Source organism: Octopus bimaculoides, chromosome 24, assembly GCF_046866305.1.
Source record: "Octopus bimaculoides isolate indiv1 chromosome 24, ASM4686630v1, whole genome shotgun sequence".
NCBI lineage: Eukaryota > Metazoa > Mollusca > Cephalopoda > Octopoda > Octopodidae > Octopus > Octopus bimaculoides.
Window position 1 is genome coordinate 539,380 of NC_142951.1, and position 17,059 is coordinate 556,438.

General features: G+C 34.4%; 2 protein-coding genes across 8 annotated transcripts in view; one reads left to right on the plus strand and one right to left on the minus strand.

Annotated features, from left to right (window-relative positions):
• LOC106869565 (kinesin-like protein KIF12) overlaps nt 1-17,059 on the plus strand; it is a 35,662-nt gene that overhangs the window by 5,484 nt on the left and 13,119 nt on the right. The window contains exons 2-7 of the mRNA XM_014915363.3: nt 9,357-9,437; nt 11,494-11,572; nt 14,171-14,292; nt 14,820-14,895; nt 15,628-15,756; nt 16,633-16,768. Of these exons, the coding sequence (XP_014770849.1) occupies nt 9,357-9,437; nt 11,494-11,572; nt 14,171-14,292; nt 14,820-14,895; nt 15,628-15,756; nt 16,633-16,768 (623 nt within the window). The remainder of the gene's footprint in view (nt 1-9,356; nt 9,438-11,493; nt 11,573-14,170; nt 14,293-14,819; nt 14,896-15,627; nt 15,757-16,632; nt 16,769-17,059) is intronic.
• Nucleotides 10,922-17,059, minus strand: part of LOC106869564 (uncharacterized) — a 49,230-nt gene continuing 43,092 nt past the window's right edge. For 6 of the 7 annotated variants that reach the window (XR_016238228.1, XR_016238227.1, XM_089341151.1 and 3 more), the window contains one exon: nt 11,153-11,847. Coding sequence is in view for 4 of the 7 variants with exons in the window: in XM_089341151.1 (XP_089197277.1) it covers nt 11,599-11,847 (249 nt within the window). In the remaining 3 variants the exon portion in view is untranslated. Of the gene's footprint in view, nt 11,848-17,059 lie in introns of all 7 variants that reach the window. The other variant, XR_016238229.1, reaches the window with a different exon arrangement.

A 17,059-nucleotide genomic window follows, 5' to 3' on the forward strand; every position in this document is an offset into this window, starting at 1 on the left:
CCACTACACTCTCTGAGTGGTTGGCGTTAGGAAGGGCATCCAGCTGTAGAAACTCTGCCAAATCAGACTGGAGCCTGGTGTTGCCATCCGGTTTCACCAGTCCTCAGTCAAATCGTCCAACCATGCTAGCATGGAAAGCGGACGTTAAACGATGATGATGATGATGATGATGATGATGATATATATATATACATACATAATATATATATATATATATACATACATAATATATATATATATACATACATAATATATATATATATACATACATAATATATATATATATATATATATATATATATATACATACATAATATATATATATATATATATATATTGACTATACATACATAATATATATATATATATATATATATATATATACATACATAAATATATATATATATATATATACATACATAATATATATATATATATATATATATATATATACATACATAATATATATATATATACATACATAATATATATATATATACATACATAATATATATATATATACATACATAATATATATATATATACATACATAATATATATATATATACATACATAATATATATATATATACATACATAATATATATATATATACATACATAATATATATATATATATATATATACATACATAATATATATATATATATATATACATACATAATATATATATATATATACATACATAATATATATATATATATACATACATAATATATATATATATACATACATAATATATATATATATATATATATACATACATAATATATATATATATATATATACATACATAATATATATATATATATATATACATACATAATATATATATATATATACATACATAATATATATATATATATATACATACATAATATATATATATATATATATACATACATAATATATATATATATATATACATACATAATATATATATATATATATATATATATATACATACATAATATATATGTATATATATACATACATAATATATATATATATATATATATATATATACATACATAATATATATGTATATATATATACATACATAATATATATATATACATACATAATATATATATATATATATATATATACATACATAATATATATATACGTACATACATAATATATATATATATATATATACGTACATACATAATATATATATATATATATATATACACATACATAATATTTATATATATATACACATACATTATATATATATATATATATATATATATATATATATATATATATATATATATACATACATACATTATATATATATATACATACAAGACACTATCCCTGCAAGCCCTGAAATAATGTAATAATAATAATGATCCTTTTAGAGTCAAGCATTTAAAAAAAAAAAATTTAATTTAGGGGAACTAATTAAAACCATTTTGAACTTATGAAATTTCCTATTCTTATAAGCTATATAGGGTTAAGATCCATATTAAGAAAGTGGTGTGAAAAAAATATCTTTCATGGAGTAAAGTTGAAATCTTATTTATCACAAGAAGATTATATGTTAAGGTGAGAGATCAGAAATATATGTTATAAAGGTTCAATTTCCAATTTAAAATATGTGCTAATTAATAGCCCTAGATGACCATGGTAGAAGTTAAAATACTATATTTTGATAATTTTAACTACTTTTTAAAAAATTTAAAAGTGCGAGTAGAGCTGTGTGCACACGATACCCTAAGGTCTAATCTATTATTGATTAGATTAGGATTATTTCTAAGTTTAAAAATTTCATATATTTCCATAGAACATAATTCACATCCATATCTACTATTTCTATAAGGTTGAGCTCTTCTTATAATTTCCCATTTAAGGCTAAAATTAATACCATTATCTTTTAACTCCCAAATTTTACTTGCTAATGTCGTACTATTTGCCTTATGTCTTAGTCTAAAAGAAGACTTATGGTTATATATTCTCTGTTTCACATTAACACTACATCCTATGTTGATAGCACCACTAGGTGCAACTTCAGAAATAAGTCCCATTGTCCGTTATTAGGAAATTGTTGCACCCGTAACGTAGTGTACAGATGCATTATAAGTACAATAACCGAGAATTATATTTACATAGGATGTAGTATTAATGTGAAACAGAGAATATATAACCATAAGTCTTCTTTTAGACTAAGACATAAGGCAAATAGTACGACGTTAAAAGATAATGGTATTAATTTTAGCCTTAAATGGGAAATTTCTGCTTTTGGCAAAATCATATTTGGCGAAATTTTCTGCTAGAAATAGCAGCTAAATCACAGTTTTTGGCAAAATCATATTTGGTGAAATTTCTGCTTTTGACAAAATCATATTTGGGGAAATTTCTGCTAGAAATAGCAGCTAAATCACTGTTTTTGACAAAATATTTGGGGAAATTTCTGCTAGAAATAGCAGCTAAATCATCGTTTTTGGCAAAATCATATTTGGGAAAATTTCTGCTTTTGGCAAAATCATATTTGGCGAAATTTCTGCCAGAAATAGCAGCTAAATCACCGTTTTTGGCAAAATCATAGTTGGAGAAATTCCTGCCTTTGACAAAATCATATTTGGCGAAATTTCTGCTAGAATAGCAGCTAAATCACCGTTTTTGGCAAAATCATATTTGGGGAAATTTCTGCTAGAAATAGCAGCTAAATCACCGTTTTTGGCAAAATCATATTTGGGGAAATTTCTGCTTTTGACAAAATCATATTTAGGGAAATTTCTGCTTTTGACAAAATCATATTTGGGGAATTTTCTGCTAGAAATGGCAGCTAAATGACCGTTTTTGGCAAAATATTTGGGGAAATTTCTGCTAGAAATAGCAGCTAAATGACCGTTTTTGGCAAAATATTTGGGGAAATTTCTGCTAGAAATAGCAGCTAAATCACCGTTTTTGGCAAAATCATATTTGGAGAAATTTCTGCTTTTGGCAAAATCATATTTGGCGAAATTTCTGCTAGAAATAGCAGCTAAATCGCCGTTTTTGGCAAAATCATATTTGGAGAAATTTCTGCTTTTGGCGAAATTTCTGCTAGAAATAGCAGCTAAATCACCGTTTTTGGCAAAATCATATTTGGGGAAATTTCTGCTAGAAATAGCAGCTAAATGACCGTTTTTGGCAAAATATTTGGGGAAATTTCTGCTAGAAAGAGCAGCTAAATCACCGTTTTTGGCGAAATTTCTGCTAGAAATAGCAGCTAAATCACCGTGTTTGGCAAAATATTTGGGGAAATTTCTGCTTTTGGCAAAATCATATTTGGCGAAATTTCTGCTAGAAAGAGCAGCTAAATCACCGTTTTTGGCGAAATTTCTGCTAGAAATAGCAGCTAAATCACCGTTTTTGGCGAAATTTCTGCTAGAAATAGCAGCTAAATCACCGTTTTTTGGCGAAATTTCTGCTAGAAATAGCAGCTAAATCACCGTTTTTTGGCGAAATTTCTGCTAGAAATAGCAGCTAAATCACCGTTTTTGGCAAAATCATATTTGTAGAAATTTCTGCTTTTGTCAAAATCATATTTGGCGAAATTTCTGCTAGAAATAGCAGCTAAATCACCGTGTTTGACAAAATCATATTTGGTGAAATTTCTGCTTTTGAGAAAATCACATTTGGCGAAATTTCTGCTAGAAATAGCAGCTAAATCACCGTTTTTGGCAAAATATTTGGGGAAATTTCTGCTTTTGGCAAAATCATATTTGGCGAAATTTCTGCTAGAAATAGCAGCTAAATCACCGTGTTTGGCAAAATCATATTTGGTGAAATTTCTGCTTTAGACAAAATCATATTTGGGGAAATTTCTGCTAGAAATAGCAGCTAAATGACCGTTTTTGACAAAATATTTGGGGAAATTTCTGCTTTTGGCAAAATCATATTTGGCGAAATTTCTGCTAGAAATAGCAGCTAAATCACCGTCGTTTTTGGCGAAATTTCTGCTAGAAATAGCAACTAAATGACCGTTTTTGGCAAAATATTTGGGGAAATTTCTGCTTTTGGCAAAATCATATTTGGCGAAATTTCTGCTAGAAGTAGCAGCTAAATCACCGTTTTTGGCAAAATCATATTTGGTGAAATTTCTGCTTTTGACAAAATCATACTTGGGGAAATTTCTGCTAGAAATAGAAGCTAAATCACCGTTTTTGGCGAAATTTCTGCTAGAAATAGCAGCTAAATCACCGTTTTTGGCAAAATCATATTTGTAGAAATTTCTGCTTTTGTCAAAATCATATTTGGGGCAATTTCTGCTAGAAATAGCAGCTAAATCACCGTTTTTTGGCAAAATCATAGTTGGAGAAGTTCCTGCCTTTGACAAAATCATATTTGGCGAAATTTCTGCTAGAAATAGAAGCTAAATGACCGTTTTTGGCAAAATTGGTGAAATTTCTGCTTTTGGCAAAATCATGTTTTAGCTTTTTCTGCAGGAAGTTAAAAAATGTCTTTGCCTAAAACACTACATGAACCCTAAAAGAATTTTGCTCCTGAAAAATGGAACTCATGGAGCTGAAAAATGTGGGAGTTAAGGCCCCTATTGGTGATGGGTGTATTAATGTCAACCAGAGAAGTTTAATTGTTGGGAATCTTTTTCACTTGTGTGTAATATGTATTGTTTGAATTTCTTTGAAATAGGAAATATATGTATGTTCACTGGGTTTGTAAAAGAGAGCAAAGCTACAGGAAAGCAAAAGACGAATGATCACGATAATCAGTCAGCTACCGTAGCCTAGTCGTTACCATTCCCCAATGTAGGATTCCTCACCATACAGGTGACAGGCACAGCTTTAAGATGCATTATGGATCTATAGCAATTGGAAGGGCATGACCCAATTGAAACAACAATGTGTGACGTTTGTAGTAAAGGGAAATGAAAGTGTCGCCTCTGGAGTTTGCAAATGACCACTCTACCGATAGGTAACTGGGCAGAAAATATTTACAATCAATAAATGTCTTAGAACAACCAGTCATTCATATGGGAAGGCCTTGAAATCAATGTTACCAACTGGGGACTATATGTGTCGCAGTGATAATAAAAAGACTCAAAGGAGGTCTGCAACGAAATAATTTTACTCAACACTTTGCAAGTGAATCAGTGGAGGCAAAGATGAGTCTCATTTACTTGACAATTTATGCACCACATTGCAGAAATCACAATGTAAGTATATCTGAAAGGATAGTCTTACACTGTTGTACCGTTGAATTACAAATAATGCTCATCTGTTATGTTCAGGTGACCCTATAGCTACCAATGGTATAACTATATTCGTCTTTGCTTAGGAAAAATGACTAAATTGTGGGTGTGAAGTCCCCATGAAGGGGTCTTTGTAACTTCTAAGAAGAAAAAAATTTTAGAAATATTACTTTATTTGTGTGTAATATGTATGGTTAAAATTTCATCAACATCAAAAATATATGAATTTTCATGGGGGTTATGGCCCTTATGCATAGAATATAATTTCCAAATTTCTTAAAGATCCATTCAATACTTTTGACGTAGTTTTGGATAAGAAAATAAATGACTAATGTGTATGTTTGTGTGCATATATGTGTGTGTGTCTATGGGTGTATATATGTATAGATATCTGTATGCATTTATATGTGTACATATTAGATGTACACCTATATATATACATCTACACATATGTATACATATACATGTATGCATATAGATCTATATCTATATATATATCTATACATATACGTGTACATATACATGTATATGTGTACATATACATCTCTCTCTCTCTCTCTCTTTATATATATATATATATATATATACACACACACACACACCATTAAAGTGAAAGTATCTGTCATTACAGTATCGAAATGTGATTGTTTCAGTTAGTGGAATAGTTTCATTTTTAAAGTGAAAGTATTTGACATGAGTGTTTTTGTTTCACTTTTGACATGTAATACTTAAATAGTGGAGGAGATATTATGTTGCCGTGGGCTCGAACTCTGCAAGAAGTTAAAAAATTTTTTTGACTAAAACACAACTGGAACCCTAAGTAAGGCATGTGTAAAATTTGAATGAAATTGGTTGCGTAGTTCTCGAGTTTTAGGGATTCACACACACACACACATTCTCATTTATATATATATATATATATTAACATGGCAAGACAAAGAAAAACCCTGGAATTAACTTCTTTTTTTTTTCCTGTACAGGGTGGTAGCATTAAGCAGTGATGTGTATAAATACAACCTTGTTACCAGTTTGAATATGCTTGAGACAGATTTGAGCCCATAAGGAAGCCATTCAGTAAGAACCCATACAAATATACAGTGAATGGTTTTTCTTCTGGGTTCGAATATGCCTTGAGCATATTTGAATTGGTAACAAGTTTGTATTTATTCACATCTTTCTGTTTGTGGAATTGTGGGAAGAACCTTCCAGTGGCCTTTTGAGTTGAATCCTAACTTGTATCACGTAACCAAGAAAGACCAGTGATATCCATTGATTAGTTGTACAAAGTGTACGAGGACGGAAACCATTCCAATAACAGCTGTTTCAGTAACAAAAAGAAAACAAAAAATCTATAGCAACAAGCTAAAATCATTGAGAAGAAAAAGGGGGGAAAAAAAGTCCTGCTTGACAAGCAAGTAGTATAAATACAGAATGAATGAGAGTACTAAGAGCCCACTTGATTTTTATGAAATCATGGATCAGGTCTAATAGAATAACAAAAAAGGAAATGAGACATTGAATAAGATGAGATAGTCATGGTTTGGATACTTTTCATTGGAACTCTACATAAGGAGGGCTGATTGGAGGCTGAGCAATAACAATATAAAAAAGAAAATGATTACAAATCAAATTGGTGTCAAACCTAACGCCATCTCTCCATCCTAGGAGAGTCATGGGTGGGTAGAGTCCTCAGACACCTCCTTCATTGGGTCCTATCAGAAGCAGCCATCAATTAGACTTTCAGGCTGGATTGCCAAGCATAACCAACTGAGACTACAGATATTACTCAACTATATCACTCTTGGTCAACCCTTGCATCACTTGCTGGTCATTCAATCTGCTAAAATAGTAGCCAAATCACTAAAATATTCTGGACATTAGATAATATGGTCCTAGATAAACTGTGCTTGAAAAACAAAAAGGAAAGCATTTCAAATGTGACCATCCCATTTATCTTTGATCCTGCTCCATCAGGTTTAACCCTTTTAACCTGTCTACCCAAGACTGCTGGCATAGCAAGGGGGATCTGGAAACTGAAGTTCTTCAGTTGCAACCTTCCACGGCAAACAAGGAAGAGGTCAGCCAGCAAAACAAAAACTACATCAATCAATTGCTTTATGATGCTGGATGCACATTCCAAGAACTTTAAAATGCCATGGATGACAGAGTGGAATGCGAGGCGTGTAAGGAATGCCGAGAAATTCTTAAACCACTACATTAAAATTTCCTGTCAATTTTTGGTTCCTATCACCAGCTTCATAATGACAGTTCACTAAATTCTTTATTATTTTCAAAATTGGTTGAAATGTAGGCAGTGTATTTCAACTGAAATATGGTAATTTGGTTCTGTGGTAGAAACTTTCTGTTTTAAAGTGAACTAAATTAGAATTTCCCATTAAAATTTTATATTACTTGATGTTCTAAACATCATCTGAACCCTTTTGGTAGCAGCCTCTCTGAGGATGTTCTTGGTTTTATGAGACAAACTTCTTGGTTTAAGATTAACTAAATTAAAACATTCCATTAAAATTTTATGTTAATTTTATACCAAACACCAGCTCAGTGTTGACAAAATTATTTCTTTGAATTTTTCATTGATTTCAAATCTGATGGACGCAAAGGCTGTGTATTTTGACAAGGAATATGGTAACAGAAGGCATTAATCATTAACAAGCGCTCCAAACACCAAAGAATTGCTGCTAAACCAAGTGTCGAAGCCATGTCTTCTGATTGCCAGTTGTTGCTATTTTATTTCCTTGGGAAAGGCATGAATGTCACAACTTCTTTGCAGCTTTCCCTAGAGTCAATAAGGTTGATCACTCTAACATCAAGTCAAACAATTAACAATTTAATCCATTAAAAAAAATCAGATGTGAATGGATGTGGGGGGGGGGTTATGATGTGGCTACAAACAAAGGTGGATTGAGTCAGAGCAAAAGGTTACTGACGAGTGGAATCATCAGAGTATGGGCTGTTTGTTCCAGCTCATTGCATTCTGAGTTCAAATCTTGGCACAGTCAGTACTCTGCTTCCAGGACCAATAAAGTAATACATTATTGCCTCCCCCCCCCAGCCTTCTCTCTCTCAACACAACACATACTCACAATTGGTTGCACACTTCCTGATTGTTGCTGTTCAAATAAAAAGACACCTGTCCAGTCTCAAATCCAGGTGAAAGAAGAAGACTCAACTGAGGGCTACATCCCCTTCTCATAAAAGCTAGGGACCCCTCAAAGGAAACCTTTGCAGACAAGGTAGGCATGGATGGATTATTGTGCAATGCAATATATAGGACAGACAGGAAAGTAAGGAGTTTGCTTCCCAATTACATGGTTTTGGGTTCAGTTCTAGTGCATAACACCTTGGGCAAGTATCCTATAGCCCCAGAGCCAGTGAATGGATTTGGTAAATAGAAACTGAAAGAAGCCTGTTGTATATTTATATGTATCTGTGTCCTTGTCTTGACATCACATGATGGTTGTAAAGGAGTGTCATTCATTTTCAGTCTTTCATGTAAACCTGTCGAGCCATAGAGAAATATTATCTTACTTGGAAACAAGTGAGGGTTAGCAACAGGAAAGGCATCTGGCTGTAGGAGATCTACCCAAATGATTTTTGCCTTTGCAAACATAGTAAAGTAGACATTAAAATGATGATGATGAGAGCCACTAGGGTATCAGGGTACCATCCAACTATTTGTGATGTCCATGTTTTATCATTTCGATTGTACTGTGCCCTTTAGGTCAAAGACATTTAACTCAATGGCTCAACCCATTCCATGCAGAGGCATAATCAGTATGGCACTGTATCATTAATGTGTTTGTCATTTCACAGTATCTTCCATTGTTCTTATCTCGAGGCATTAAGCTAGCAGAATTAAAGCACAGGAAAATTGCTTTGCAATATTTGTTCCAACTCCTTATATTCCAAGTTCAAATCTTGCCAAGGTCAGTTTTGTCTTTCATCTTTTTGGGGTTGATAAAATAAAGTTCCAGATAGGAGAGCATCAGTTGATGGTGTCCATTGATGCCTTGCCCTCAAAATTGCAGGTCTTCTGCCTAAATTCTTCATCTGAAATTGTAATAAAATTCATGAAATTATAACAAAGCTTTTGTTATTTCATCCATCCAGGGTCAGTAACCAAGGGCAAACCCCACCACCACAGGTAAAGTCTACAGAGGATGAGGGAGACAAAATCACTGTTGTACTCAGGTGAGAATTTTATTATTCTGTTCCCTGGTAACTTCTGACTCCCATCTCTCATCTTTTAATGCATAGAATAAACCTGAACAGGACACTGTGCAATCTGCTTGACCTCACCAACTTGCTCTCTGTATTATTTACTGTATTTTCTGGTATTTAGGTTGAATTTTTCAGACTAAAATTTACAGCCAAAAAAGGTTGATTGACTTTGAAGGACCAAAAATTCCATGTGAAATGCTGCTGGATTTGGAAAGAGAGAAATGATTTTTGAATATTTACCTTATATAGTATGTCACTTTATATACAGTAGTTTGTAAATAAATATATAAATTGACTCTTAAATGAAGATAATAGTAAAGTGGTAGTAAAGCAAGACATTTTTATTAAAATTCAACTGTTAACAATGAGAAGAAATCATAAAAACTGTTATTTAAATTATTTTGATCAAAAATGGCAAGGGAGATGGTCTTGAAATTTTACTTAACATCAATTATTAAATATAAAATAGAGAAATTCACTTATATATAGAATTTATATAGAGTGAGACTGGTTGACACCAGTATGGGACAAATTCGTACATGTTTCAGTCTAATTAAATCTCATCAGTTAAGCAGATCCTAACAATAACTGACAAAAGTGACATCGGGCTTTTTCATGAATAAACACTGAAAGGAGATAAGTTAAAAGAGTGACTGGAGAATAAAAGCTCCATGGACACCAGCTGCAGGGAATGCATTTGATTACAAGTTTGTTCAATCAGGGATGACCTGGGGTCAGACAACAACAAAGTAAGCATATCTCCCCACACACACACACATACACACAGTTACACACATACAGAAGACAAACATTCTAGTAATTGCCTCTTCAACATCTCCATAATGTCCACAACACACACACACACACACACACACACACACACACATATATAGAAGTCAAAGAACAAAATGTGTTGATAACAGGTAGAGAGAGAGAGAGAGAGCCTTGTCACCAAAGAAGGCTGACCTGTTTCTTGGCTCTCCTGTAATCCCATATAATCCAACAAGTCTCCATGGGGGGATTAATATTATGGCTTTCCTCTTTTCCTGCTTTGTTTAAATATTCCCATTATTTCAAAATTGTTATCACCCATCTGCAATAAACAATAATCTAGTCTACTTCAGTTTAGTGGCATTTAAACCGTAGCGGAGGGACTCGGTTCATTGTACTTCCTCAGTGCCATGGGGATTGATCGGGGGAAACAACACTCATGCTGTTGAACACATTGCTCTCCAGCCAATATAAAAGTAAATTATGGCTTTCACGACCTTTTATTGATCGTTTCATAGCAATCGTAAAACATGTTGTTCTATGAAATTTATTTAAAACCTCTTGTTATTGTATTTCTGTTGAAATACTCTACCCTCGTTACAATTAATTTAAATAAAGAAACTTACTAAAATAACTTTTGTTATTATGATGCTTGTGTTTGGAACATAAAAATTAAGATAAAATTTTCATAAAAGATTTTAATTTAAATCCTTTCAACACAGGATGTTTGTGTCATAGAACCAAGAGGAATGGTCACGGGTGGATTGGGTGTGAAAAGGGTTAGCTTTAGTTTTCTGGATAGGGCATTGAATTAGTTAGAGTCATTAGAACATGGAAGAATAAAATACCTTCTGGCATTTGTTTTGGTTCTCTGAGCAGTGTTCAAATCTAGCCATGGTCACCTATGCTTTTGATTTTTTTTTTTTTTTGGTCTCAGGGTTGATAAAATAAAGTAACATTTTTGAGCAGCAGATTGACAGAATGAACTGCTTTGCTAATTCTCAGACAGTTTGCTTTGCATTTTCCTCAACTACGATTTTCAGAAGCTCAATAATGTGAGAGCCTAGTCATCCATAATGAGTGTATATAGTGCCATCTATAAATATGAGTGTATATATAGTGACAACGGTAATAATGGGTGTATATATAGTGACAATGGTAATAATGGGTGTATGTATTGTGACAACTGTAATAACTGGCTTCACTTCATTTATTTTTTTTGGCATTGTTTTGGTCATTGTTTCAATCTCAACAGGGTACGACCTCTGACACCCTCAGAAATCAGTCGCAAAGACAGTAACATCATCACATTTCAAGACAGCTGTTCTCTTTTGGTATGTACTTCATTCTAGAACAATAATCATTTAATACTTGTGTGTGTGAGAGAGAGAGAACAAGTAAGAGTGTGTGTGTGTGTGTGTGTGTGTTTGCCCTTTGTTTTGACATCATGCAAATGTGCATCACGCTCATACAAGCAGTGTTGTTTGTTTCCAGTCAAAAAAAAATGTTTGGCCCTGGGGGAATATGAGCTTGCTCGGTAAGAGGTGAGGGTCACCAGCAGGAAGAGCATCCGTCCATAGAAGATCAGACTCAGCAAATTCCATCTAACCTGTGGAAGAAGCATGGAAAAGTAGACATTAAAAACAATGACTATGCTATGACATCACAGATGTTGGTGTTGCTGTCAGCTTTATTAAACTAATCTAATTAACATATTCTCCTTCTACAGTTTCTAGCAAAGCTTATCCCAAATGTCATGGGCTTCCCTCTCAGTGTATTGCAGATTTATTTAAATGTTCTGATTTTGTGATTTACAAATCAAGGCCTAAACCAGCCACAGAGAAAATGTAGATTACTCTCTGACCCTCACTGGGTTGACGGTTTGGTGTTGGTTGAGCACAGGCCACATGGCCACAGCAGATGAGGAGGATGGGGACTGATGGTAACTCTGTTCAACAGGTCTCCTGAGAGGACCCGGGAATATACCAACAAATGGTGAATGCCCGCATACCTCACCTTCTTTCACCCTACAAAACAGAGCTGCAGTCAGTAGCCCTTGATATAGCCCTTCCAGCATAGGTTCAGAAAGTTAAAGGCCCTCTGATCACTAGACTACTACCCTGGACAAAATCCTGCAGCTTCACAGCGTTCAACCACTTACATACATTAAGTATGCCATATAAATAATGTTTATTTTTTATATTGCATTGTACAAAGCACTCTGTAAAGTGGTTGGTGTTAGGAAAGGCGTCCGACCATAGAAACCGTACCAGAACAGACAATGGAGCCTGGTGTGACCCTTGGCCTTACCAGTTCTTGTCAAACCATCCGAACCATGGCTAACAGAGGTTAAGTGATGAAAGCAGTTGCAGAGTAACTCTTGCCACTTTAGCTGCTTGGTTGACTAATAATGGCTCTGCTCATAACAAGAAGGGGGTCCCAGTTATCAGTGATGTTTGCTCTTGAAGTGTTCAAATATTGGAACTTGTTGAAACCGTTTCTACCCACCATTGCTGACAAACAAACAGGAAAAAGAAAGAAAAAGGAAAAAAGGAGAACAGTTTTATGCAAACAGACCTGATTGGTTGGTTGAGAGTGAAGTCATACCCCAGCTGATGATGTTGATTGTGATGGAGGACTTTGGGGTTGGGCAGTATATCTATCTATCTGTCTAGCTGTCTGTCTGTCTCTCTCTCTCTCTTTCTATGTCTGTCTGTCTGTCTCTCTCTTTCTCTCTCCACATACATTGTGTGAAGATAGAATAATATTTTAGAAAAATGTTCTGTGAAAGCAAATTCTTCATCATCATCATCATTGTTTCTAATTTAAGGCACAAAGCTTGTAAACTTGAGGGGAGGGGCATTTGTTGATACCATTGGCCTTAGTACTTGACAGGTATCTTATTGACCCAGGAGGGAAGAAATGTAAAGTTGACTTCTACAAGATTTGAACTCAGAACATATATTGCTAATTTGTCCAACTGCTTATCACCTTTTTTTCTTTTTTTTTTATAACAGTTTCTGATTTAGATCTGGAACAAACACCATGAGGCATTTTATCCAATGCTATAATGAGTGGAGGTGTGTGGCCTCGTGGTTAGGTGTTGCACTCACAATCACCAGCCTGGGCAGCATGTTGTGTTCTTAAGCAAGACACTTCATTTCACTTTGCTCTAGTACTGTGTGGGACCAGCATGCCAAAGAATAGACCCAACATTTTTCTCTGCATGTCATAAAATCTGATCAAAAGACATTGAGGTAGGATTTGCCCTTTGACTTTGCAAAACCCTCACCAGCAACGACAACCTAAAAAGCAGAGCCAGGGGTTGGAGGATTGTTTGCCTGAATGGGGCAGAGGGGTGTCATCTGGCAGGAGTAGAGTAGGGAGTCACCAACAAATGGTGGATGCAACATGCTGTTACAGTGCATGCTCCCTTACTACTACTATAACGATTCTGTTAATCCACCATCTTTAATAAAATGATAATAAAGCTCACAATGTACAGTGTGCACCACCCTAGAAGACCAAGAAGGGAAGGATGCTGAGAATTACTTAACACAGAAGACACTGTTAGTATTACAATACTGGGTTTGAAAAATCTATGGTGTACATGGGGAAGAAAGAATACTAACAGTGGCTAGAAATGTGTAAGTAATTACTGAAACAGTAGGAGAGTTTAAGAACAGAAGGAAGAACAACAGAACAAATGGCTGTGAAGGAATAACATGGCTGAAAAGGAGACAAAAGTATTGATCGTCTGTTGAGTGAATGCAGTAAGCTAGCACAAAAGGAGTGTATAAGAGCAGGCATCACTGTGTTGGTGAAAGAACCCTTGAAACCTGTGTCCTTATCATGGCTACAGTCCAAACACAGAAAGTGTGTGTGTGTGTGTGTTTGTATTTGCTGTTACAATACATGTAAATATTTTGCAGATTAACCAGGGTCACAACCAGAAGAAATTCTCATTTGATGCTGTCTTTAAGCCAGAAGCTGATCAGGAAGTAGTTTTTGAAGAGTCGGGAATACAAAAACTCATTCAAATGGCAGTAGAAGGGTAAAGTATCACTCGATGGCTTGTCCATTGTCGTTTCTAGATCGTGTGTGGCAGTGCTTTATTCAACTGGGTGGGGGTTACAGTTGAGAAGGAGGAGGTTTTCTGCTAAGAGATGAGGGGTGAAAGTATGAGGGACAGGTTTGTTGCTGTAGAGGTGCCACAAAGGTAATCACATTACAGAAGAGAGGATGGGGGGGGGGAACCAGGTTGATGCTGGAGAGAGAGAGAGAGAGAGAATGATAATGACGAGATGCCAGGGTGGAGTTTGAAGGTACAAGAAGGTGAATAGAGGTGAGCGAGGATGGAACTAATGGCAGTGTGGGTGGGTCGGATGTGCAAGAATGTATAGGGAGAGTGGGGAATGGTTAGAGTTGGTGTAGGGATGAAGGGAGAATATAAGGAAAGATAATGTTAGAATTCATAAGACTTTTTCAAGCTGCAGTGATTGTGATGGTCTTTGAGGACCAGTAAGTGAACCTTGAACCTAGGGTTCCAATTTACCATTCATTTTCTTCCATCTTTTATAGGTATTCCTGTTTGGTGCTAGCGTATGGACAAACAGGATCAGGTAAAACACACACAATGGTGGGATCATCAACACAGGTAGGTTGTTCTTTGTTTTTTGAGGATTTTTTTTTAACACCACACAAATTCTGAGAATTTCTCTTGAAGATAACAATTCCCATTGGATTTTTCCTAACATCACCATTATTGCCTTCACTTCTATTGTAAGAACCAACACCAGTTTCAGATAAAAAGCATAATAGAATGTCTAAAGAAGAAAAGTCATTATGGAATCAGATTGATTATTGGGTCAAGTGTGTGTGTGTGTATGTGTATATAAATATATATATATATATATATATATATATTTATATATATATATATATATATATATATATATATATATATATATATATATATATATATTTATATATATATATATATATATATATATATATATATATATATATATCGAGGCCTGAACAGTATATTTGTCATTAGCTTTTGAGTGGTGGTAGCTCGAGACTTCAAGCTTAAGTAGCGTGAGAACTGTATTTGTGTCGGGTGAAACAACAATAAATAAACCAACAGTCCAGCGAGGTAGGTCTGTCTCTGTTGTTTCACACCATAACTTGGCATAGCTTCAACTCTGGGAGCAAGAAAAGGAAAAAGGAGAAAAAAAATCTATAGAAAGAACATAAATAAAAGGTACCTACTTAGACAGCTGCTATAATAACCAAAGCAAAGGGGGGACACATACACACACACACATTTACTGTTTATTGTTTTATGTTTCTAAAATGGATGATTTGCACTTCTTGCTTTTTGCAGGCATTTCTAAAAACTGACGTATTTGGTGTTGTTCAAAGAGCAATTCATTATTTATTCTCAGTTTTTGAGCAGCAAGTTAATATCGAATACACAGTGAAGGCTTCCCATGCAGAAATTTACAATGAACAGGTATGACAAAATTGAAGCTGATACACATTTCATATTGGTTGAAGAAACTATGAGAGTCAGTTTTCTTGACAGGGTAACACACTATCCCACAATGCATTTGCAATGACTGCTCCAATATCAAAACTTGAGATATTTGATTGAACTGTGGAAGAAGAAGACATCCATTTGGCTTTAATCCCTTTTGTTATGATATTTCTATTGAAATAAAACTGCTTTTAATTTTGAAAGTAAAGAAAAATTCAATAAAATAACTTTGCCGTTATTAATCTAGAATTTGGAATATAAATTAACAGTGGTTGGTGTTAGGAAGGGTGTTCAGCCATAGAAAACCCTGCCAAATCAGACAAATGGAGCCTGGTGCAACCTTCCTGCTTGCCAGCCCTGGTCAAACTGCCCAACCCATGCCAGCATGGACAATGGACGTTAAATGATGATGATGATGATATTGATTGCTGGCATAGACACAGTATTTCATTTTGCAACCCTCATATACTACCAGCTACATTACAGCTTTACAAGTCAATATTGTGTCTCATCTTGTGTTAGCAGTGCAATATTCTCATTTACTGATAACACAAAGTGAAACTCAATATTGACTTGTAAACTTCTAATATAATTGGTAGTATATTAGGATTGCAAAATGAAATATTGTATACTTACCAGCAATTAAAATGTTGAATAATGTTAATCTAAAATGATGTAATTTTTACCAAACCAAATATTATAAAAAGCTTATGATTAACTCACTGATTCTGCCATGCCTTGTTAACACACACACACACACACACACACACACACACACACACACACAACAAACCTATTAAACTTGACATAACATCTGCACAGTTAAATGACTTAATCCTTGTTCTGTTTTAGATTATTGACCTGTTGAATCCCCAACCATGGCGCCATTTAGCTCTCCGCTGGTCTAAGAAGAAGAATTTCTATGTAGAGAATCTCTTCCAAGTGGAATGTGAATCAGTGAATAAATTGCTGTCAGTCTTGGAGGAAGGTGAGGACAGGGTGGAGTTTGCAGTCAGTCAATCTGTCAATCAATTTTCGTCATCGTCATCATTATCATCATCACCACTGTTGTCATTATCACAATCATTATTATTATCATTGTAGCCATCATCATCATTGATATACATTATTTACATTCAACGCCTTTGTGAAGGTTATACAAAGGCGAAACCTGTTGCCCCCTCAAAATAAGGGTAGAGGAACATCACAAAGCTGTGACACGGGGAGATATTGATAAATCGGCTATAGCTGATCATGTATGGAAAAATGGAGACCCCCA